This window comes from Penicillium robsamsonii (genome assembly GCF_028829455.1).
Source record: "Penicillium robsamsonii strain IBT 29466 chromosome Unknown utg000001l_segment0_segment0, whole genome shotgun sequence".
Classification (NCBI taxonomy): domain Eukaryota; kingdom Fungi; phylum Ascomycota; class Eurotiomycetes; order Eurotiales; family Aspergillaceae; genus Penicillium; species Penicillium robsamsonii.
Window position 1 is genome coordinate 876,919 of NW_026643219.1, and position 21,914 is coordinate 898,832.

Sequence of the window (21,914 nt, forward strand, 5' to 3'; positions counted from 1 at the left end):
TACATGGATGGGGACGCTATATACAAGGGCGGGATGACATTCCGGCCATTTTATGGGGCTCTCCCGTGTCTGGTGGAATGTTACTCCGAGCATGCTACCCTAAACAGCTAAGGACTTTCTAGTTATGCCCATACAAACATACTTAGTAACAACCGTGCTCATTCCAGGATCACAGCTGCATCACATCATATACTATCTGGGGGGATCACCCTCATGTGGGGCCCGCCAAGATCGACACGTCAAAGCTGTTTTTCTACGAAGGGTACGGAATACACTGTCATACAAGTGCAAAGATTTTCCTTACGGATCGGTAGGCCATGATGGCATGGGTAATCGATGCAATCTCGTATTCAAAGCGCGACAAAATATGCAGCCAATCAGGTACATCTATCTCTATTACACACCGGCTATCGCCTACTCGGGCAGATAACCGGGCAGGTAGGGTCGTATCGAGGCTCTCGCCAAAATAGTTCCATTTAAGCCCGCTTGGGCTTACCGGCACCCTTCTGGGCCGGGTTGACGGCTTTCGTGTTGTAGAGAAGACGCTCAACAAACTTAAGGACCTCGTCGATCAAACTGGGAGTATGGATTAGTAGGATATTCCTTGAAGCAGAAACAAGGCACTTACATCACAGGCGCACTGATCACCAACACGGCTTGCCATTCATTCCAGTCCATAGGCAGAATAGAGAACAAGTTCTGGAGGAAGGGAACGTAGAGAATGGCAAAGTGAAGGAGCATGGACAGGGTGATGGCGTAGATGAGCATGGGGTTGTTGCCCAGGAAGAAAGTCAGGAGGGACTCGCTGGAGGACAGCGCGTTCATAGCGTTGAACATCTCAATCACCACGAGGATGGAAAGAGACACGGTGGAGGCCGACTTGCTCATATCGTTGCTGAACATTTCGCAGCCAATCTCGGGGAACTGAGAGGCACACTTGTGGTAGTGGGACTGGATTGGCCGTGTTAGCAACACAGAATTAATACTTAAAAACATTATCAACTTACCAATTGCCAGAAAGAAATGCCGGGTCCATCGGAGTTGTAGACAAACCACCAGACGTAACCAAAGACAGTGGCAACACCAACATAGATACCGACAACCATGTAGCGGAAGAACAACCAGCCGCCGACAAGGGCTTCGTCGCGACGGCGGGGAGGACGCTTCATCACATCGTGGTCCGGGGGTTGAAGGACAGAGCAGTGGCAGGCAGGCCATCAGTGACAAGGTTAACCCACAACAACTGAACGGGGACCAAAGCCTCAGGCATGCCAAGGGCAGCAGTCAGGAAGATAGAGACGACCTCTCCAATGTTGGAAGAGATCAGGTAGCGGATGAACTGTTGGGTGTTGCTGTAGATGGAACGACCTTCCTCGACGGCGACGGCGATGGTAGCGAAGTTGTCATCAGCCAAGACCATATCAGCGGCCATCTTGGCCACGTCGGTTCCGGTACCCATGGCGACACCAATGTCAGACTTCTTGAGAGCGGGAGCGTCATTGACACCGTCGCCGGTCATGGCGACGACGTGGTTCAAAGACTGAAGGAGATCAACAAGCTTGGACTTGTGGGTAGGCTCAGTGCGCGAGAAAAGGGAAGCGGTCTTAACGGCCTGCACTTGTTCACTTTCACTAAGAGCGTCGAATTCACGGCCCGTGTAACTCTTGCCGGTAAGATCCTCGTCGGCACCAAACACACCAATCGAGCGACAGATAGACTCGGCGGTATTGCGGTTATCACCAGTGATGACAATAACACGGATTCCGGCGGCGTGGCACTTCTTGATAGCATCAGAAACCTCAGGGCGAGGGGGATCCAACATTGCGACAAGACCAATGAGAGTCATGTTCTGTTCCAGCTTGGCGTAGTCCTCGGTCGTGGTGGCATTCTTCAACAGAGGGTTTCCAGAGACACCGTCAACACTTGCGATGGCCATGACACGGAGACCACGGTTACCATACTCAACAACTTCTTCGGAGAGAAGCTTCAAGTGGTCCTTGGTCACAGGAACGCGAGATCCATTGGCGCCTTGAATAACGTACGAGCAACGGTCCAGGATGCTTTCAGGGGCACCCTTGACCAGCAACTTCTGTTCCTTGCCCTCGCCAACGAGAACAGACATACTCTTGCGGTCACGGGAGAACTCGTAAGTGGCCTTGAGGGGAAGACGGGACTCATAGTGAGCGCTGGCAGTGTGCAGTCTTTCGGATGCAGAGAGACGGTAAAGCTTCTGGTTGAAGGCGATGTCGGTGGTTCCAATTTTCTCGACCAGAGTACGCAGAGCTCCCTCGGTGGGCTCACCGATGCTGGAGAAGACTCCACTCTTGGGGTCGTGGGAAAGAGTAGCGGCGTTGCAAAGGGCAGTGACCTCAGCCAGCTGTGCGATAGTTGATGAAGAAACAGCCAAGTTCTCGACAGCCTTGCCATTCAAGGTGAGTTTGCCCTCGGGAGTGAAAGTAGTGCCTTCGACGTCGATTTCCTCGAAGCCAGTGCCGGAGCTGGTCAGGTAAACAATCTTCTCGACGCTCATCTGGTTAGTGGTCAGGGTTCCGGTCTTGTCAGAGCAAATCACACTGCAGCTGCCCAGGGTTTCGACAGAAGGAAGAGACCGAACAACTGCGTTCTTCTGGGCCATCTTGCGAGTACCCAGAGCCAGGCAGGACGTAATGACCACTGCCAGACCCTCCGGAATAGCCGCCACACCAAGAGAGACAGCAATCTTCAGATAGTAGATAGCACCCTTGGTCCAGCCACCGAACGCGGGATCGTTGAAGTTCTCATAGTTGATAACCCAAACCAGGACACAGATGACGGTAATAACCTTGGCGAGAGTGTCACCGAAGTCGTTCAGCTTCTGCTTCAAAGGGGTAGGCTGGGAGATCTGGGAAGTGATGCTCTCGTGAATATCTCCAATGGCAGTCGAGCCACCGGTCAATACAACGAGAGCGGTAGCGTGACCGTTGACAACGGTGGTACCAGAGAAGATCATGTTAAGCTGGTCCTGCTTGACAGCCTGTATATCCTTGATAGCCTGGGCATCCTTTGCAACACTTTCACTCTCGCCAGTCAGAATGGCCTGGTCGACACGGAAGCTGTTGCTGTGAATGGCGATCAGTCGGCAGTCGGCGGGAACACGGTCACCGACAGCAATCTGGATCACGTCCCCGGGAACCAAATCTTCGGCCTTGACCTTTCGCGTCAGTCCATCACGGACAACCTTGGCCTCGTTGGCCGAATATTCCTGGAGAGCTGAAATTGCCTTTTCTGCGCTGCTTTCTTGGGTCACTCCGACCACGGCATTGAGGATGAGGATAGTAAGGATCTGTGAACAAAGCACGCCTCGGTCAGCAAGACAGAACACATGAAATGAAGAATATATAGGCACTTACAACAGCGGGGTCAACAAATGCAGTCCAATCGTCACTCTCTTCAAACAGAGCTAGCACAAAGGACACGGCGGCCGATCCAAGAAGGATAAGAACTAATTGGTCCTTGAATTGTTCCAAAATCAGCTCCCACATGGGAGTCGGAGGTTCTTCCGCAAGAGCTAAGTAAACAGCAAATGTCAGTCCTGAGGTCATCAATCTGCGGAATGTGAACTAACCGTTCGGTCCATATTGTTGTCTGGATTTCAAAACCGCGTTTTGCGACAAACCGGTCTGCTCGGTCACCTTGAAGTGCTCCAGCGACTCGGCTGGAGTACGGAGAAAGGCGTTCTCCATGATCGCGGACACCCTCAACGGCAATAAGCAGGATCAATTGCAATAGCCGAGAGGTGATGGATAATAGTTGGGGTAAACAAGGAAGAAAACGATGTTGTTGTTAAGCAAGATACATGCCCTGTGCAACACAGAGAAAGAAAACCAAAGCCCAAAGCGAGGGACCGGGTTATATTAAAAAAAAGTAGCAGAGCAATGAAGATCAAAGCTCAAATTGGGGAACCTCCAGTGGGGGAAGTCAACGTGTTCTCATCCATTTGATTCCAGGGGCTGAGTAAGCACGGGCCTATCCCGGAGTGGAGGGGTCTACAGGGCTGAACGGGCGGGTCTGCGATTCTCCGCTATAATTTCTTTTTTTCTTCTTTATTCTGTCTTCTATTGAGTATAAACGCGCTCTGAGTACTTATAATTGTCCACCTTTTACATCTTCAGTCTCTTAATTCATCATTGTACCTTCTTGGAGTGAAGAGGAGACCTTTAAAGAACCTCTCGTAGGGCTGCAACGTCATGAACGCCAATCTATTCCTTCAAATCACTTATGGGGCATCTCTAGGCTGCATCGTTTTCTTGCCTAGCATCAGATAATCTTGGCAACTTGGTCCTCTGCATACACTAGCCTAAAGTGGGTGTCCAACCTTCCAAATCGACCTAATGAACACCTTTGCTACGAGTATCTTTGGGCCTTTATGCCATGGTATAACTCTTGACGTGCTCATATATGAGCTATGCTCTAGGTTATATCCAGGTCAAGCTATGTGATCCTACTCGGCCCACTTGTAGTTGGCTTCCAAGGCTAAAGCACAGTCCCTGTCAGATGCATGAAGTATGGCATCTCCACAAGCACGCTAACATACCCTTGTCCGTAGGGCTGACGCTAGAAACAAAAGTTCATTTGCATTGCTTACCTATTGATTATCTATTTCGCCCTTAAGTAATGCGCCCTTTAATCAAATGCCAACACCCAATCGCTTGATACCTCTGTCACTTGAATTCCTCGCCTTAGGTTTAAGTTAGCCAAATGCTCATTCCAAGCCACTTTGGGCCACTATTAGAGGAAAATAAGTCTCTTAAACTTTGCCGCTCACTGATCAAACCTAAAGTTCAGGTGCTGGGCGGTATGATTCATCTAGCAGAAAGCAATGCCTCTAACTGTAGAGTGGGACTTTGCATATTTGACTCTTGGTTCATGTTCCAACTTCAGCGAGACATAGCTTGACCGCAAGTTACCATTTGCCCAGGGAAAGACACTTAGATCGGAAGAAGCACTATATTGTAACACTTGTTATAGTCAGGTGTCCATTCGAGAGAAAACCAGGAAATATGCTAAATCTCACGCACCCCTAGGCTTCGCCCACGCCTAGGCCATCCCCGATTAACGTAACATCCCCATGATCTACACCGTCTCACTTTCTTCAAATTTGCCTTTTTCGGTATGACACAAAGGATGCTGCGCCCAGTGGGAGGCGCACATAAGTCGAGGAATTCCCTCGGCTTCTTGTCTGCTTCCAAAGACATACAACAATTTGGCTAGCTATTCTGACCGATCTTCTGGTAGATCCAAAAGCTCCTCGTTTACGTGCTTCATCTGGCGCCAGTTCTGGCGAGGGCTCTCCGCATACGGAGTATGTTAATTGGAGCTTCCAGCAGGCTCGGTTGACGTGACAAGAAACAGAACCAAAATATACATCTATGCTAGATCGTTCAGCATATAAAGCACCCGCGGATGAGATTATAAATACCACAAGGAAATTATACTCTTGCAACATGAATATGGTATCTTAAAATATACATATAAACGTCAAATTAGTGATATTACATGAAATCCCAGGGACTGTTCAAAAGCAAGGAATCCCAGAGCTTCAAACAATGAGCTTTGAGTTGTGTATTAGGAAATAGGTGTCAGAATTGCGCCCTCGGTTTCTGGGCTCGGGCCACACCACCCATAAAGATCGCAGCGACACTGGTTAATAGAACCGCGGCTAGATGTACAAATGTAAATTAACCTTCAAAACTCCATTGCCTTTTTGATGAGAGTGGAGATAAGAGAAACATACTCGACAGGAGGCATCCCAAAAATAACATGCCATAGCTTCTCCATGAGCCAGCCTACCCCATAGCTGTCTGACCACCGAGCCCTAGCTATCCACTGAATCATTCGGTCGTAGTCGCTCCATCGTCTTTGTCGGATTCTCTGTTTGGTAACTGCAAATTGCTCACAGCAATGATGTCCGAGCTGAAGCGGTGCAGTGCCCAGATCAAGTCCGAAGATCTCGGGCCATATTTGTGGGAAATTGTCGGTCAGGTACTTATTATCAATATCAGTTTGTTGGATAATCGACGGGTGCAGACCATCTAGACAACCAGGTATAGCCAAGCAGCGTAGGTTCACAAAGCCCTTGCGATTCACGGCTTCGAACCGTAGACTAGGAAGTTGATTCAAGGTCTTTAGCCCATCTACATCATTATACCAGTTCTCTTCCTTGTCGTAGATGAAGATGGTATATGGGTGGAGGTCATAGTAGTGGTCGATGATGTGGGTGAGGTAGGCACTTGCTTCATGGCCTACATTCGTCCGAGGAATAAGAAAGCCCGGTTCGTCCATCGTATAGATGTATGGCGCGCATTTACTGGCCGATATATCAGGTCAGTTGCTACATTGAGGAAAAGAGGAGAGGATGCTTACAAGTCTCTGCAGAAGTTTGTGACCCATCCAACATCCTCCTCTCTTGTCTTTGAGATGACGAGACCGATATCATTGCTGCTTCTGTGCAGTGCAATATGTGAAGCGGGTCATGCTGGATCTGTTCAATGAATTTTGTGATTAGCTTTTATCTCTTGCAGTATGAGGCACAGGGTCATCTCCTGTCCTACTAAAATAACCAGTCAGCCAAATTCAAATTGTTACCAATGAGAAAGTTTGCCGTTTGATCTCAACTGCCCTGGTCCATGATAGGACCGCAGATCGTACAACAAAGCCAGAGCTATTAGAATAAAGACCAGGAACAAGAATTTTCGTAAATTTGTGGCATTAGGAGGAAATGCCCCAGAGCTTCTTCTAGGCCGTTCAAGCATGAAGAAATGGCCAGGTGAATATTTGGGGGAGTTTAAGGTTGAGATTTCACGAGGAAGCTGCATAAAGATAGATTGCCCTCTAAGCACATCCGTCCACGGGTTATAGAGCCTATGTCAAACTTCATACTCCCAGCCAGCTCTTAGCTTTTATAATTCTTCACACCTCATATTCACCATGCAACCTCTCTTGACAGGTTATGAGCCTGCTGCTCTGCATGATCTTCCTCTTTACGTTCATCCTCCGCTTATATCTCTTTAAGAGCCATCATCAACCAGCCAGGCCACCATCTACCTACGCATTTCCTACAGCGGCAAACATGTCTTTTCTAACACTAGCAGTAGCTTTGCAGAGCCAAAGCTCTCAGACCTCATGCCGATCCCCACCGGCGAAAACAATGTCTCACAGCCTTGTGTTTCCTGATGCATCCGATGTAATTGCCGAGGTAGTATCTTTGAGCAAAGGCAAGTCAAAGACATTGGCTGCATTCCCCCACCTCCCAGCCTAGGAAGGGGACCTGGACTCTTGTCCGTCTTCCGCCCCTAGAGGTGATGGCCTTGATCCCAATTTTCTACACGTCCCATGTAAGAAATTTGATCGGGCAGTGGCAGATTCGAGAGCCGGTCTGGTCATACTCTTCGGCAACATGAAGTCCACCATCTATATATCACTCGCTCGTACCCCTCGATCGCGAAGCGGCAAAGCTGGCCGCGGCCAGCTGCGACGGACGACCAGCACATGGTTATATAAGCAGTTGACGAGGAATTCCCGAACAACGACCATCCGACAAAATCCAATGGACAGAATGGGATTTGTGTTATGCGGTTTGATTTCTCAGAGGAGGAAATCAGCGCAGAAGGAAATTTCTTTCGCCGTTGTGGGGACTCAGTGGCAGTTATAGTTATGGTGTTGGCCGGGATCGCACGAAAGCATGATTATCACATCACCGTCGTGTACCTCTTCAGGCACCCTCTCTTGGGTATTTATGCAGATAAAATACATGTGCTCTTCCTTCGATTGCTTTCGAGGTGTCTTGACCGTTCTCCCTCCGCAGATGTTCGGCAGGCCATGGAGCTGTTTCGCAGCAGAAGAGGGTGTCAGAGACATATATTACTGCTTCCCAATCCGGCCTGTTATATTCCACTTTAGTGCCCGCAAGAAGAAACTTACGTCCTAGTTTGAATATGACCTGTGAGAGACAGTATACCTGGGTCTGCTGCGCAAGGCCTGGAACAAGACCGCCCAGGAACACGAACCAACCATGTTGATAGCAGGACTGATCTTTACCAGGTAGTGCTCTGTCGCATAAATTAGATTGAATGCTATGATCCACCGGACGAGCATATGTCAGACTATGTCCCTGACCCGCCGATCGACATTGCGCCAGGGAAACTCATTGTTACAGATCGCTCCAATGCGCCGTTCATCCGCCGGGCAACATCAGCTTCTGATAAGCTTGCAGCACTCCTTCTACGACAGATGGTTTTTAGGGATGTTAATTCAAGAGCTCGAGCGAGTCTATTCCGGTCTACCCTTACAGTCTTTGTGTATCCTCATTCGTCGCGCATTTAAAACAGACCAAGGATGCAGCCAGACAGTTCTACATTCAAGAACTGATATTTCTGCGTGCTTTCATCTTCCCACAGGTCCCTTCGGCGACCTACAGGCCCCATCCTAGCGCCCTCCTGAGTCGAAAGGTCGCCACCCCGAATGTTGTCTCTAACCAAATCACGTTATCCAACAAGGTCCCGCGGGCCTGGGCCCAAGTCACATCCCTTTACACCAACTGCCTGGAGATTGCAATGGGTCTGGGGTGGCTAGATGGGGCCACTAGTCACGTAATCTAGAAGATGATCGCCTCAACAATGGCGATCTTCCCCTATATCCTTGAGGAAACACGAAATTGAGGAAGACTTTTTGTTAAAAGAGACGTGTAACAACAATTTTGAATAATATGACCGATGTTTTTATTTTAAGTAGACAGTCTTGTTATATAGAAGACATGACAGGAGTTGAACTGCCCAATATGGGCTCAATTGACAGAAGTTAACTAACTAGTTGTGTTAGTTAGTTAACTTCAAACTACTACATAACGACTTGTGAATATGAAATCAACCGTGCATTAACTATAAGATTATCCCTCTATCAATACTTTAAAAATGCTCAATGATACAGTCGTAAAGTAACTCATATATCATTTATAATTCCTAAGATGACTTGGACCAAGCTTAGATTGAATGTAACTATATACCGCCCATAGTCCAGTACAGAATATCATGCCTGCCTTTACCAAGCCCGATGATGGATCTTGCCCTTGCGCCCTTTAGATCTTTTGTTGTAGCTCGACCCTATTATATAGTATGGGAAAGTCTCAGCGAAGTAGAGTGGCCTATTATGTGGAAGTAGTTACTTAAATACTTTAAGCCTGAACTGTACTTCAAACTTTAGGATTATTTGACCTGGAATACTTGTGATACTTGGAGACTTAATTTTGATTGTGTGGCTGATCAACTACATCATAAGTAGCCTAGTTGTCTAGAAGGTTCCAAAGGCATTTGTATCATCCCCCGCCTCCCAGACTTTTATATCGTTTTACGGTGCTTTCTCTAGAAAAGGGGGATAGTAAAGAAGCTTATCTACCTCGGCGGTGTCACCGGAGCTACTTTAGAAATTGCAGCTGTTTTCAGCTGTTTTCAGATGATTATCGGAGGTGACGGTACTGGTCGGTGTCTCGAAGTCAAAGTACTCTGACCCCATAGATACACAGCGAAGTATATGTACCATTTATAGGATCAAGCCAATTTCTCTATAGATGCTAAGTATTTGATCGTGTGTCTTCTAAAAAGGAGACGAGAGGCCTTAGTAGCAAATTGGTAACGGATACTGTCAGATATACCCCACCCCGCTCAAATTAATTACTTACTAGGGGGGATCGACGGTAAAATGAATACTGGGCTGCGGCCCAAGTACCGGAGTACTTACAGAGAGCGGTGCCACAATAGGGGGATCTAAGTACTGGGTACATGACAACAGTGTATTATTGTTATGATTCAAATCCCCCCAACTCACCTCACTCCATCTCCCTCCCCCACTTGGTCGTCTCTACCCATCTTCCTCTTCTGCATCTTGCGCTTCCTATCCCTTTAATTTTAAGTCTCAAGTTTCAACCACCCATCTCGACTAAATTTCACAATGGGTTCTGAGGTACGTTGTCCGCCTCCATCGGGCGCTCTCTTGAGCTGTCACCGCCATCGCAATCCCACATTCCCATCCTCATCTGAGCTCACCCCCATCTGGAATTTTTGTCGATAAGAACTGGGCTAACAAATATCGTAACTATGCAGCGTGAGAAGTATGTCCATTGTCGCCCCTATCCCTGAAACCCCATGGCCCGGCCATGACTGACCCCCCTCACCAGCAAGACGTTCCTCGCGCGGCTCTGCGAGCAGGCCGAGCGCTACGATGGTATGTTGACTTGCGATCATTTGGTTGGACGTGGATGTTGACATGTTGTTCTCTGCTTTCTAGAAATGGTCACCTTCATGAAGGTTAGTCGCAACCCCCTCATGTTGTTTACTGGGTATCCATGCTAATCGCCGAACAGGAAGTCGCCAACGTATGACACCATCATCTCCCCATCAACTTCAGGATTAATTTATGGGTATTCGCGATTGACACATATCTAGATTGGTGGTGAGCTCACTGTCGATGAGCGTAACCTGCTTTCCGTCGCCTACAAGAACGTGGTTGGTACCCGCCGTGCCTCCTGGCGCATCATTTCCTCCATCGAGCAGAAGGAGGAGAACAAGGGCTCCGAGGAGCACGTCGGCATCATCCGCGACTACCGCCAGAAGATCGAGACCGAGCTGGAGCAGGTTTGCCAGGATGTGCTTGATGTTCTTGATGAGGCTCTCATCCCCAAGGCCGAGACTGGAGAGTCCAAGGTCTTCTACTACAAGATGTGGGTTACACTCCAGCCAGTTTCACATTGGAGACTCCTCGATTTGTGACGTTGTGCTAACTTTGTAAACAGGAAGGGTGATTACCACCGCTACCTCGCCGAGTTCGCTTCCGGCCCCAAGCGCAAGGGTGCTGCCACAGCTGCCCACGAGGCCTACAAGGTAAATATCCCTTCTTTCGGCTTATTATCATAGGCCTTCTCTCTCTTTGCAATGAACAGCTGTTGATCGTGTCACAGAACGCCACCGACGTTGCCCAGACCGAACTCACCCCCACTCACCCTATCCGCCTCGGTCTTGCCCTGAACTTCTCCGTCTTCTACTACGAGATCCTCAACTCTCCCGATCGTGCTTGCCACCTTGCCAAGCAGGCATTCGATGATGCTATTGCAGAGCTCGACTCGCTCTCCGAGGAGAGCTACCGTGACAGCACCTTGATCATGCAGCTGCTGCGCGATAACCTGACCCTCTGGACCTCATCTGAGGGCAACGAGGGCGAGAGTGTCGCCAAGGAGGAGAAGTCCGAAGAAGAGACCGCTGCTCCTGCCGCCGCTGCCACCGAGGCCGCTGCTCCCGCCGAGGAGAAGCCCGAGGAGGCTAAGCCCGCCGAGACTGCAGCCTAAACGAGCAACATTAGGGGTCGCGACGAGCCGTATGCCGTTTGGTAGGGTGGGCGTTCGCATTTATTCCTGAACGTGGTTATGCAAATCGCTTCTTTTTTCACTGCAGCGCTGGGTTGGACCGGCAGATATCTTGCAAGTCTTCGGTACCGTGTGGGTCGGCCGGCGGAGTTTGATATTCGGTTGACGGAGCAGAAAAGGGGCTGAGTGGAAATTTCTCTCTCTTTTATTGTCTCTATTCCCATTCCAGCACGTTTCAATGTGTTTATTTTCCATTCCACTCCGAGCTTCCTTACTTGAGATGCACCCTGTCTTGGGTTGCTTGCGTAGCCAATGATTCCCCTTTTACCAGTATTCATGACTGAAGTATGAGCCGATACATGAGTATGTAGTTAGTCCGACTTGCCTGTTTATTAGTCCCAGAAGCCTTGGCACATCTAGCAAAACAACGCAAAAGATCTTCAGACGACCATGTGCATTTAACCCTTTAGAGTTGACCAAATTCCCAATGTCTTCTCTCGGTGGTGCTATGCCTACTTAAAGCAAGCTACCACCATCAATTCGGACACATTAGGTTCATCGCCAGGAAAAGACCAGCACGCCATCAACCTCCAAGCCAACATCCGACAATTCCAAAACAACCAAGAAAGCGCCACAGAAGACATCAGCCATCAAGCGCCGAAGATACAGAACCAAAATTATCGAGGACCAACATCCCTCGAACGATTCGTCGGAGCCAAAAGCCGGACAACAAAATCGCCGAAGATGACGAAGCTCTCACAATCCCCAACCCACTATCTCCCATTCTCGAAGCGAACACAACTAAAACACACTCCCACTATCGAAGAGTAACTAATCCAAACAGCGCGTGTCCAGCATCAAGGAGGAGGTCCGGGCACTTACTAGAATATGACACCTGAGCAGATGATGCATGTAATGCATGATGCAATCTTTGTGGGTGATAGGATGGCGGGGGACGCCACGAGGGCGAAGCGGTAGTTGGCACCGCAGAATTGAGTTCCATTACCGCAATATCCGAAAAGTATTCAAGTTAACAGGGTAGTCGGTCACAGGAGGCACTTTCTGCTTTGGATGATGAGGGTTATATTGGTCTGCTTCGGAGTGTTGTGGATATCGGGCAGGAGGGTAGACAGCTTGGTACGTTTAACAGTCGGGGGACTAGGTATGTGGTTAGTAGTGGATTTGGTGGTTGATTTTTCATTGTGATGTGGCGGTTATTCCAAGGTATGCTTGAGATTAGGGGGTTGATGGTTGGTATGGTTTGAGGTCATATAATAATCGGAATGAATTGGGTCTTTCTATGGATTACTTGTGCCCCAATTGAGATAGGAAGGGGATGTACAGAGCGAGGCTTGGAAAAAAAAATAAAACAGGTAACATTGGAGCAAAGCTGCATATAGGTGAGGCGGGAATAAATGATTGAGGCCTTCTTTTAAGATGCGTATTTTCAAGGATCAAATCCAAGGGAAAGCAACAGCGAAACACCTGGGTAATTCAAATGGAGACTAGTCGTCTGTATTCACATTCACATAAAGTCATCATCTCCAAGATCATCACCACCGTCGTAGTTGGTGTTATCGCGCTGAATATCGCGGCTGGCATTCAGCGAGATCTTGGTCTTTGCCGCCTTGGTCTTCTTGTTGCCCTTGTCATTCGCACGCTCCTCGCGCATCTTCTCGTTGGAAGCAGTAGTGAGAGCGCTAGCAATCTTCTTGATCTCAGCACTAGGCAAATCCTTCACAAGCTTGCGGGTGAAGTCCTGTGCCCAAAGAGAGTAGTGGGCCTTCTTGTAGTGCGGGGTGAGGAGCGGCACAAGGGTCTCGGTCAGGCGGGTGAACTGGTCCTTGGTGACGGGCTTGAACAGCGGCATGGCGGACAGATCGATGGCCTTGGTAGGGTCGGAGGAGTCGCTGACAACGATGGCCTTGGGGGCGCCCTTGTTGGGCTTGACATCAACAGAGCCGAAAAGATCCTCGGCGTGGGCAAGATCGGCTTCCTGCTCGGTCTTGCGCAGGCGAGCGCGGCGCTCTGTCTCGTCCTCGCTCTCGGATTCACCGCTGCCCTCCTCACGGAGACGCTGCTGTCGGAGTTCCTCTATCCGCTGGGCTTTGGTCTTCTTGTTGGCGGCAGCGGCGGCCTTGGCCTTGGCCTCGGCTTCGGCGGCCTTCTTGACCTTCTCGCGCTCTACCTCGGAGTCTTCGGCGGCATCCCACGAGTCTAGAACCTATCGTTCGGTGTTTTGTTAGTTTGTTGGACTTGGCGCGAGTGAGGGCCCTGCTGAACAGGTTTCGAGGTTGTGTTGCCTTACATCTTCTTCCTCTTCATCGTCGAAGCGGCGGCGGGGCGCGACAACAACAGGAGGCGCGGAGCTCTCCTCTTCTTCTTCATCTGCGTGAAATCAAAGGATTAGCAACAGCAATAGGAATTAGAACACGAGCTAAGTAATGGTGGCAATCACTATAGAAGGCGATAATACAAGGATAATAACATACCCCACTTGGAAGGTGGCATTTTTGAAAATCTAAAAGCTTGATAGAAAGAAAAGAAAGAATGTAATGCGCTATACGCAAGGCCAAAAGGAACAAGCCAACAATAGACCCAGCAAAGGATTGGAGGGGCGAGGGCAAATTTTATGTGGGACACACTTATCGTCCCCAGGTGGGATGTTCACGTGACCTCGGGCATTGGATGCCCGACGAGCATGATCTTTGTTCTACATGCTGTCATTTACTTATTTACTGATGTTCTAACTTGTCAAGTAGTGGAAATTTGTTTCGTTGAAAAAGATCCTATTAAATTCATAATCATCATGGGCGATGGCTCCGTAGATCATCAAACCATCGTTTTTGATGGGCCCTCATCAGGCCCGATCTATGCTGCCGAAGGCTGCGTTTACAGGGTGACAGCAGTGCGGAACTTATCGCCAGCGTAGACAGCATTGTCACCAAGCTCCTCCTCAATGCGGAGGATCTGGTTAAGCTTGGCAAGACGCTCGGAACGGGCAGGGGCACCGGTCTTGATCTGACCGGCGCGGAGGCCAACGGCGATGTCAGCAATGGTGACATCCTCGGTCTCACCGGAGCGGTGGGAGACCATGACACCCCAGCCATCGGCGTAGGAGTCCTTGGCAGCCTGGATGGACTCGGTCAGGGTACCGATCTGGTTGACCTTCAGGAGAAGCGCGTTGCAGGACTTGAGCTCAATGGCCTTCTTGATGCGCAGAGGGTTGGTGACAGTCAAGTCATCACCGACAATCTGGAAGTCGGAGGTCTTGTAGAAGTAGCTCCAGGCCTCCCAGTCGTCCTCAGCGAAGGGGTCCTCGATGGAGACAATGGGGTACTTGGAAGCGAGGGACTTGTAGAGGTCGGCAAGCTGCTCGTAGGTGAGCCACTTGGTGGGGTCGCTCTCGGGGTTCTTGAAGTCAAGATCGTACTTCTTGGCATCCACCTTGTAGAACTCGCTGGAGGCAACATCCATGGCAATCTTGATCTGGCCAGTGTAACCAGCCTGCTCAATGGCATCGGTGATGAGGTCAAGAGCCTCCTCGGCGGTCTGAATATCAGGAGCGACACCACCCTCGTCACCGACGTTACCGGCGGACTGACCGTATCTCTGCTTGGCGAGAGACTTGAGCTTCTGGTAAACCTCGGAACCCTGGCGGAGGGCCTCGGAGAAAGTGGGAGCAGTGCTGTGTTTGGTCAGTTTATAGTTGTAAGGAATCTCGAGCTTGGAAGACCTACTCGGGGACAATCATGAACTCCTGGAAGGCGAGACGGCCACCGGCGTGGGAGCCACCGTTCAGGACGTTCTGGAAGGGAACGGGGAGGACGAAGGGCTTCTTGGTTCCGGCAAGGTCGGAGATGTGAGCGTAGAGGGGAACACCCTTCTCAGCGGCAGCAGCCTTGGCAACAGCCAGAGAGACACCGAGGATGGCGTTGGCACCGAGCTTGCCCTTGTTGGCGGTTCCATCAAGCTTGTTCAGGAACTCGTCAACCTTGGCCTGGTCCTTAACATCGATGTTCTCCTTGATCAAGGCGGGGCCAATGATGTCGTTGACGTTCTTGACGGCATTGAGGACACCTATTTGAGATGAATATATCAGTTTCTAATCACTTGTAAGATATCAACGGGACTCATTCACTCACCCTTGCCACCCCACTTGGTCTTGTCACCATCACGGAGCTCGACGGCCTCGTGCTGGCCTAGAAGTCAATGTCAGCAATCTAGTCCTGTTTTCAATGATGGTCTGACAGCTCAAGGAGGACGAACCAGTGGAAGCACCGGAGGGCACAATGGCGCGGTGAAGGCCGGTCTCGGTGACAACATCCACCTCAACGGTGGGGTTGCCGCGCGAGTCGTAGACGGAGCGAGCGTGGATCTTAGAAATAGGCATATTGAAATTGGACAGGCTGATTATAATTTCAGTCAGTTGAAAGAAGGAAAAAGAGGATATGGGCTGATATATGGCGAAAGCTGCAGGTGACTAACGGCGGGGGGAGGTTCACCGATGACCCAAAAAGAGTGGGCGGGAGAAGGTCAGAAGGATATGATTTGCTTGGAGAGCTCAACGGGGGGCTTCCTACTACGATCACCGGTAGGCCTTTGGTTGGGTTTCTATTCCTTTCCAGAAGACTTAGGGGTGTAGTAGTGTAGGGTGTATGGAGGGGTAGATGTTGGCGGGGTGTATGATGTTATGAGGGTTATGATGCTATGATGCTATATTCAACTTACCTGTTAAAATAAGAACAACTTGATAAACAGAATACAAGTTTACGGAGACACCCGACTACTTAAATACTTCTCCCCCAGAGAACCCCGGGAAAGCTCATTGCTGCTCCGATTCTTTCCAATGCAACAGTGGGGCTCCACGGTCATTCTCCAGCGCTTGCTGGCTGATCCGACCATATGCGGTCTCTCTAGCTACGAGATCTTCCGTTCCTCGGAAGATATTCGATTATGATGGCATATCCTTCTCCGATTGTACTGCCCCTGTTACAGGACGTGCACATCGTACGGCATACGCCTCTACCCCTCTCCATTGTGCATTTAATCTGAGCTTTAGAACCCCTTACTGGGTTAATGTTACCGGGAGACATTATTCAACCCAATCAAATATGAAAAGGATATGACAAAGAAAGTGTTCGTCTTACGTAGCATTCTTCCGTTCTGATTTGGACGAAGACAGCTGTTGGTGCCTTACTTTTGAGGCCAAATAATCTCAGACCGTGTTCGGATAATCCTTCTCTCCGGTTCCCATCGGCCAAGATTGAAGTAAAAAGAAACAAGAAAAGCTCACTCCCCGGACAAGGACCTCATCATAGTCTAGAGTATAAGTGATGTGCTGCCATTTCCCTCCTAATGCTATAAGTAGTACCCTCGCTGACAGAACGTAGCAACTCGCATCAACGACCCTAGTCTGAATCCACACTGTGGGTATGTTCGGTATAGTTAGTTAGGTAACTCATTGACTTCCAAGGTTGGAGCCTGACATCTCAATTTTTAATGTAGAGAATCGTGGGTAAAAAGAAAAAAGAAAGACTAAGATAGGGTGTACATAAACAAAGGGAGAAGGAAAGGCGCAAAAGAACCCAAAGTCAAGAGCTCAAGCCTAGACTAAAGTTGAAAAATGAACTGATCCCCAATGTTACATATTATCATCGCTACATTATCGTCTCTTGTGTTATACAAAGGTGGCATGAAACCATTTGATCCAACGGGTTGCCTTACATATATACTGTTCCAAAGTTTTCTGCCTCAGGTGTCTGATGATGACCAAGATAATGACATAAGGCAGATCTAGGTCATGTGACCGTCTGTCATGGACGCCGCGCTGGAAGCTGGAAGCTCCCCAGGCAAGGTGCTGTCGCCCTTTTCAATCACGATATCCATCCATTTCGCATCCACGACCTTACACGAACCCCTGAATTCATATCTGAATTACAGTTCCCCTTTGGCTACCATCCGCACTCGTCCACACTCGGTGAACCTATCCGTCCTTCATCATGAGCGACCCGGAGCGCAGCCAGGCGCTCGAGGACTATAAAAAGAGCTTGCTCGAGCTACGAGAATGGGAAGCCAAGTTGAAATCCCTTCGCTTGGGTATCAAGGATCTTCAAAGAGAGTTTGATGTCTCCGAGGATAACATCAAGGCACTACAAAGTGTTGGTCAGATCATCGGCGAAGTGCTGAAGCAGCTCGACGAAGAGCGATGTAAGTATCCGAAGCTCAACCTTTCCGCCTCGATGATCGCATCAAGAAGCTAATCCGCTTTACAGTTATCGTCAAGGCGTCGTCCGGTCCTCGATATGTGGTCGGTTGTCGTTCAAAAGTGGATAAGTCCAAGATGAAGCAAGGCACACGTGTGGCCTTGGATATGACAACACTCACCATCATGCGGATGCTACCTCGCGAGGTTGATCCTATGGTGTACAACATGTCTCTGGAAGATCCAGGGTCCGTCAACTTCGCGGGTATCGGTGGTCTTAACGACCAGATCAGAGAGCTCCGTGAGGTCATCGAATTGCCCCTGAAGAATCCAGAGCTCTTCCTCAGAGTTGGAATTAAACCTCCGAAGGGTGTTCTGCTCTACGGTCCTCCTGGTACTGGTAAGACGTTGCTTGCACGAGCAGTGGCCAGCTCGTTGGAGACCAACTTCTTGAAGGGTATGTTGAACTTCTTATAACATTTACACGCGCAATGTTCTGACTAGTCTACTCTCGTTAGTTGTATCCTCGGCCATCGTGGACAAATATATCGGTGAATCCGCTCGACTGATCCGAGAGATGTTCGGATACGCCAAGGAACACGAGCCCTGCATTATTTTCATGGACGAGATTGATGCCATTGGTGGACGACGATTCTCAGAGGGTACATCGGCAGATCGAGAAATTCAGCGGACGCTCATGGAGTTGCTGAACCAGCTGGACGGTTTCGACTACCTAGGAAAGACAAAGATCATCATGGCCACCAACCGACCCGATACACTGGACCCTGCTTTGCTGCGTGCCGGTCGTCTGGATCGCAAGATTGAGATTCCTCTTCCCAATGAGGTTGGTCGTCTGGAGATCTTGAAGATCCACACAAGCACAGTTCAACAGGAAGGCGAGATCGACTTTGAGAGTGTGGTCAAGATGAGCGATGGTCTTAACGGTGCTGATCTTCGAAACGTGGTTACTGAAGCGTGAGTGACAATTATATCACATGCTGTATACTCGTTTGCTAACTCTTTATTAGTGGTTTGTTCGCGATCAAGGATTACCGTGACGCTATCAACCAGGATGACTTCAACAAGGCTGTACGGAAGGTGGCAGAGGCGAAGAAGCTGGAGGGCAAGCTTGAGTATCAGAAGCTGTAATTGTATCTACCTTGTGGGGGCTGGTGGCCCACGTCATCTGGTGCACGGTTTAGATCTTTATCTTGAAGCGCTAATGCTAAGCATTCGACCTATTCTTCTATTCAAGTTGGAGTCTGTAGATTAAAAACAATAACTTGCTTATTAACAGTTGAAGAATGTAGTCCAAGTAATTAATAACTGTTGAAGTTGGTAAAGAGGCTGGTTACGCGTACAATGAAATATGATTTGCGGACACCTAGTGTTGCCTCTCCACTTCCCCAGCTTCCTTCAACTTGCCCTTGCCACGTTCTCGATTTTCGCGCATATTTCGCCTCGAATCAGATCGAATGCTTGTTGCGATACTTGCCCTTTATCTGGCCTAGGATTGTTGAGACGTGGGATAACCTCCGCGCTCCGCATCTCCGCAGAGAAATTCTTTACGGACAATCAACCCAACAAACACAACTGTACCGTGACTCTTTGGCTTTTTTCTTTGTTTAGAACCGAAGACCAGATTGGCTTTGCGATCAAGAACTGTACATCACAAACACCCTAACTTCGGTAAGTGTGCGGGTGTCCAGGGCTGGCCCCCGAGGGGTTAGATCCTCGTCCTGGAATCAAACCTGACTAACTGTTGTACGTTGAATAGCAGATACACTTGACTGAACCTTGAATTGAAACCTTGATCAACACCAAGCAAAGACGAATCTCCCACAGCACCTCGGCCTTCTCTTCACTCCCATGTGGCGCACTCGGTAATCATAAGACCGGCAGAGATTCCCTCACGAGCAAGACACAAGATCGAAAAAATACAATGGCCTATCAGCCATCACGCAGTCCCTTTGCGCCCGCGCAACAAGACGGCTTCTACGGAAACCCTCGTAGCGGGCTCCGCGGATACGGGTTGTCAAACCAGCCCATCCCCCTATCCAATAAAGTGAACGGCTACTTCGAAAAGGACCGCACACTACCTTTATACAAAGATAAGCCATTCTTCGCGCCGCGGCGCACGGGTCCTCGAAGGAGATGGAGACCGTTCCTAAACGTGCTGGGGGTGTGTACAGTGTTGTTTTTGTTATGGTATAAATTCTACCTCCCCACGTGGTCGGGGCTACATTCAAATGATAAAGGGGTAGAATTATGGCAATGGGCCCAGACATTGGAATACGGGAAATCTGGGGACTTGTCTGACTGGACAGCGAGACGAGAGAAAGTGCGGGACGCCTTCATCGTCAGTTGGGAAGGATATGAAAAGAACGCATGGGGTAGGTCATACAGCAGATTTGTACTTGACAGCGCTAACACCCTTATTCAGGATGCGATCAATATCGCCCAGTATCGAACGTTAACCAAGAAGACGCGAGCGGCGGACTAGGCTGGATGATAGTTGATTCGCTGGACACATTGATGATCATGAATTTGACTTCCAAGGTCCACCGCGCGCGGCAATGGATCTCAACGTCGTTGAATTATAATCAGAACCGTGATGTTAATACGTTCGAGACAACTATCCGCATGCTGGGTGGTTTACTGTCTGCACACTATCTGTCAACCCAATATCCCGACCTGGCACCCCTCAGCGACGATGATGTCGGTGCTGACGGTGAAGATCTGTACATCGAGAAGGCAGCTGACCTCGCTGAGCGGTTACTCGGGGCTTTCGAGTCTCCAAGCGGTATTCCATGGTCAAATGTCAATCTCAACTCGTCAGAAGGCGTTGTCGTGCATTTCGACGAGGGAGCTACGTCTATTTCTGAGGCTGGCTCGCTACAGCTTGAATTCAAGTACCTGGCCAAGCTGACCGGCGAGGCAGAATATTGGAAGGTGGTTGAGAAAACGATGAAGATAGTTGACCAACAAAAGCCGCAGGATGGCCTTGTCCGAAGTGCCATCCATCCTGACAATGGTGCATTCAAAGGAGACAGCATTACTCTGGGCAACAAAGCAGATTCTTACTATGGTATGTTGATGATACTCGGCGCTTCGTGGTTCTTTGGTTCTTTTAGGCTGACTCGCTCCAGAATATCTCATCAAGCAATATCTGCAGACCTCCCAACAGGAGCCCGTCTACAAAGAGATGTGGGACGAGGCGTTGAGAGGCATCCGCAAACACCTAGTCTCATTCACCAAGAACTCTCAGCTGATGATTATTGGCGAGCGACCCCAGGGACTAGACCAGGACCTGTCACCCAGAATGGACCACTTGGTCTGCTTCATGCCCGGAACAATCGCGCTCGGCGCGACCGGTGGCCAGCCCTTGTCCCAAGCCCGAAAGTCGGCGGATTGGACTCAACAGCACGAAGAGGAGATCCTCATGTCCAAGGAATTGATGAAGACCTGCTGGGCAATGCACAAGGCAACGGCAACCGGCCTCGCTTCTGAGATCTCCCACTTCGTCCTAGATTCGCCGCCCGTGATGATGGCAGACAAGTACCCAGATCCAGTGACGAACCCCAACCACGCATCCAAGCCCGAGGCACTGCGCGGCATTTCCAAGCCCCTAGCGGCGCAAAGCGATGTGTCTGAGTCCTGGCGCGCGGACATCGATATCCACCGCAACGACCGCCACAATCTACAACGTCCGGAAACAGTCGAGTCCCTCTTCTATCTCTATCGTATCACCGGCGACGAAATCTACCGGCAATGGGGCTGGGAGATCTTCAAGTCTTTCATCAAACACACAGCCGTGATCGAGAAGAAGAGCACCTCCCGTATTCCTACGTCAACCAACACAGCGCCCGTTTTCCGTATCAAGGGCTTTACATCTCTCGGAAACGCGGATGCAACCCCTTCATACAAGCGTGACAATATGGAGGGCTATTGGATGGCTGAGACACTCAAGTATTTCTACTTGTTGTTCTCGGATCGTGATTTCATCTCGCTGGAGGATCACGTTTTCAATACCGAGGCCCATCCATTCCCCCGGTTTAAGCCTACTGGGGATCTTAAGACGGGGTGGGAGAGGGCGCCCAAGCAGTAGATATATGCTGGGTATAATCTTGGTTGTTAATGGCTTTGATGTCTCATGTGTTCTGTACAGCGCTTTTTTCCTGTGATTTTTCGTTTGTACTCTGGGGAAGCCTAGATTTGTATACCAACCTTCTGTATATGACCGATTTTACCTTCAGTAAGCAATACTCCTGGCAGTGGTGTACAGAGATTGCATTTCATATGTACATAAACCCAAGCCAC

General features: G+C 49.5%; 7 protein-coding genes across 7 annotated transcripts; 3 read left to right on the forward strand and 4 right to left on the reverse strand.

Moving 5' to 3' along the window:
* Positions 1-476: 476 nt before the first annotated feature.
* N7447_000367 (uncharacterized protein) lies at positions 477-3,722 on the reverse strand (the record flags this gene model as incomplete). The annotated part of the gene is made up of 6 exons (XM_057224643.1): positions 477-576; positions 629-951; positions 1,008-1,163; positions 1,235-3,322; positions 3,390-3,547; positions 3,605-3,722. 6 exons carry the CDS (start codon positions 3,720-3,722, stop codon positions 477-479), a joined length of 2,943 nt encoding a protein of 980 aa, XP_057088659.1.
* Positions 3,723-5,724: 2,002 nt separating this feature from the next.
* On the reverse strand, positions 5,725-6,482 carry N7447_000368 (DUF3431 domain-containing protein; the record flags this gene model as incomplete). Its single annotated transcript, XM_057224644.1, has 2 exons — positions 5,725-6,346; positions 6,403-6,482. Coding segments are annotated over 2 exons (702 nt in total), but the record flags the coding sequence as incomplete, so codon positions are not given.
* Positions 6,483-9,981: 3,499 nt separating this feature from the next.
* Positions 9,982-11,371, forward strand: N7447_000369 (14-3-3 adaptor artA-like protein; the record flags this gene model as incomplete). The annotated part of the gene is made up of 8 exons (XM_057224645.1): positions 9,982-9,993; positions 10,134-10,141; positions 10,208-10,254; positions 10,318-10,337; positions 10,394-10,405; positions 10,476-10,750; positions 10,823-10,910; positions 10,988-11,371. The coding sequence occupies 8 exons, from the start codon at positions 9,982-9,984 to the stop codon at positions 11,369-11,371; spliced, it is 846 nt and encodes a 281-aa protein (XP_057088661.1).
* Positions 11,372-12,914: 1,543 nt separating this feature from the next.
* On the reverse strand, positions 12,915-13,900 carry N7447_000370 (eukaryotic translation initiation factor 3 subunit J; the record flags this gene model as incomplete). Its single annotated transcript, XM_057224646.1, has 3 exons — positions 12,915-13,613; positions 13,698-13,777; positions 13,882-13,900. 3 exons carry the CDS (start codon positions 13,898-13,900, stop codon positions 12,915-12,917), a joined length of 798 nt encoding a protein of 265 aa, XP_057088662.1.
* A 381-nt stretch (positions 13,901-14,281) lies between these two features.
* Positions 14,282-15,823, reverse strand: aspf22 (enolase acuN; the record flags this gene model as incomplete). Its single annotated transcript, XM_057224647.1, has 4 exons — positions 15,659-15,823; positions 15,535-15,591; positions 15,130-15,469; positions 14,282-15,077 (listed from the first exon to the last, which is right to left on the reverse strand). Exons 1-4 carry the CDS (start codon positions 15,780-15,782, stop codon positions 14,282-14,284), a joined length of 1,317 nt encoding a protein of 438 aa, XP_057088663.1. The 5' UTR covers positions 15,783-15,823.
* A 1,568-nt stretch (positions 15,824-17,391) lies between these two features.
* On the forward strand, positions 17,392-18,743 carry rpt4 (proteasome regulatory particle base subunit RPT4; the record flags this gene model as incomplete). Its single annotated transcript, XM_057224648.1, has 4 exons — positions 17,392-17,599; positions 17,665-18,051; positions 18,113-18,569; positions 18,623-18,743. 4 exons carry the CDS (start codon positions 17,392-17,394, stop codon positions 18,741-18,743), a joined length of 1,173 nt encoding a protein of 390 aa, XP_057088664.1.
* Positions 18,744-19,536: 793 nt separating this feature from the next.
* N7447_000373 (glycoside hydrolase family 47 protein) lies at positions 19,537-21,702 on the forward strand (the record flags this gene model as incomplete). Its single annotated transcript, XM_057224649.1, has 3 exons — positions 19,537-19,987; positions 20,038-20,682; positions 20,744-21,702. 3 exons carry the CDS (start codon positions 19,537-19,539, stop codon positions 21,700-21,702), a joined length of 2,055 nt encoding a protein of 684 aa, XP_057088665.1.
* Positions 21,703-21,914: the final 212 nt, after the last annotated feature.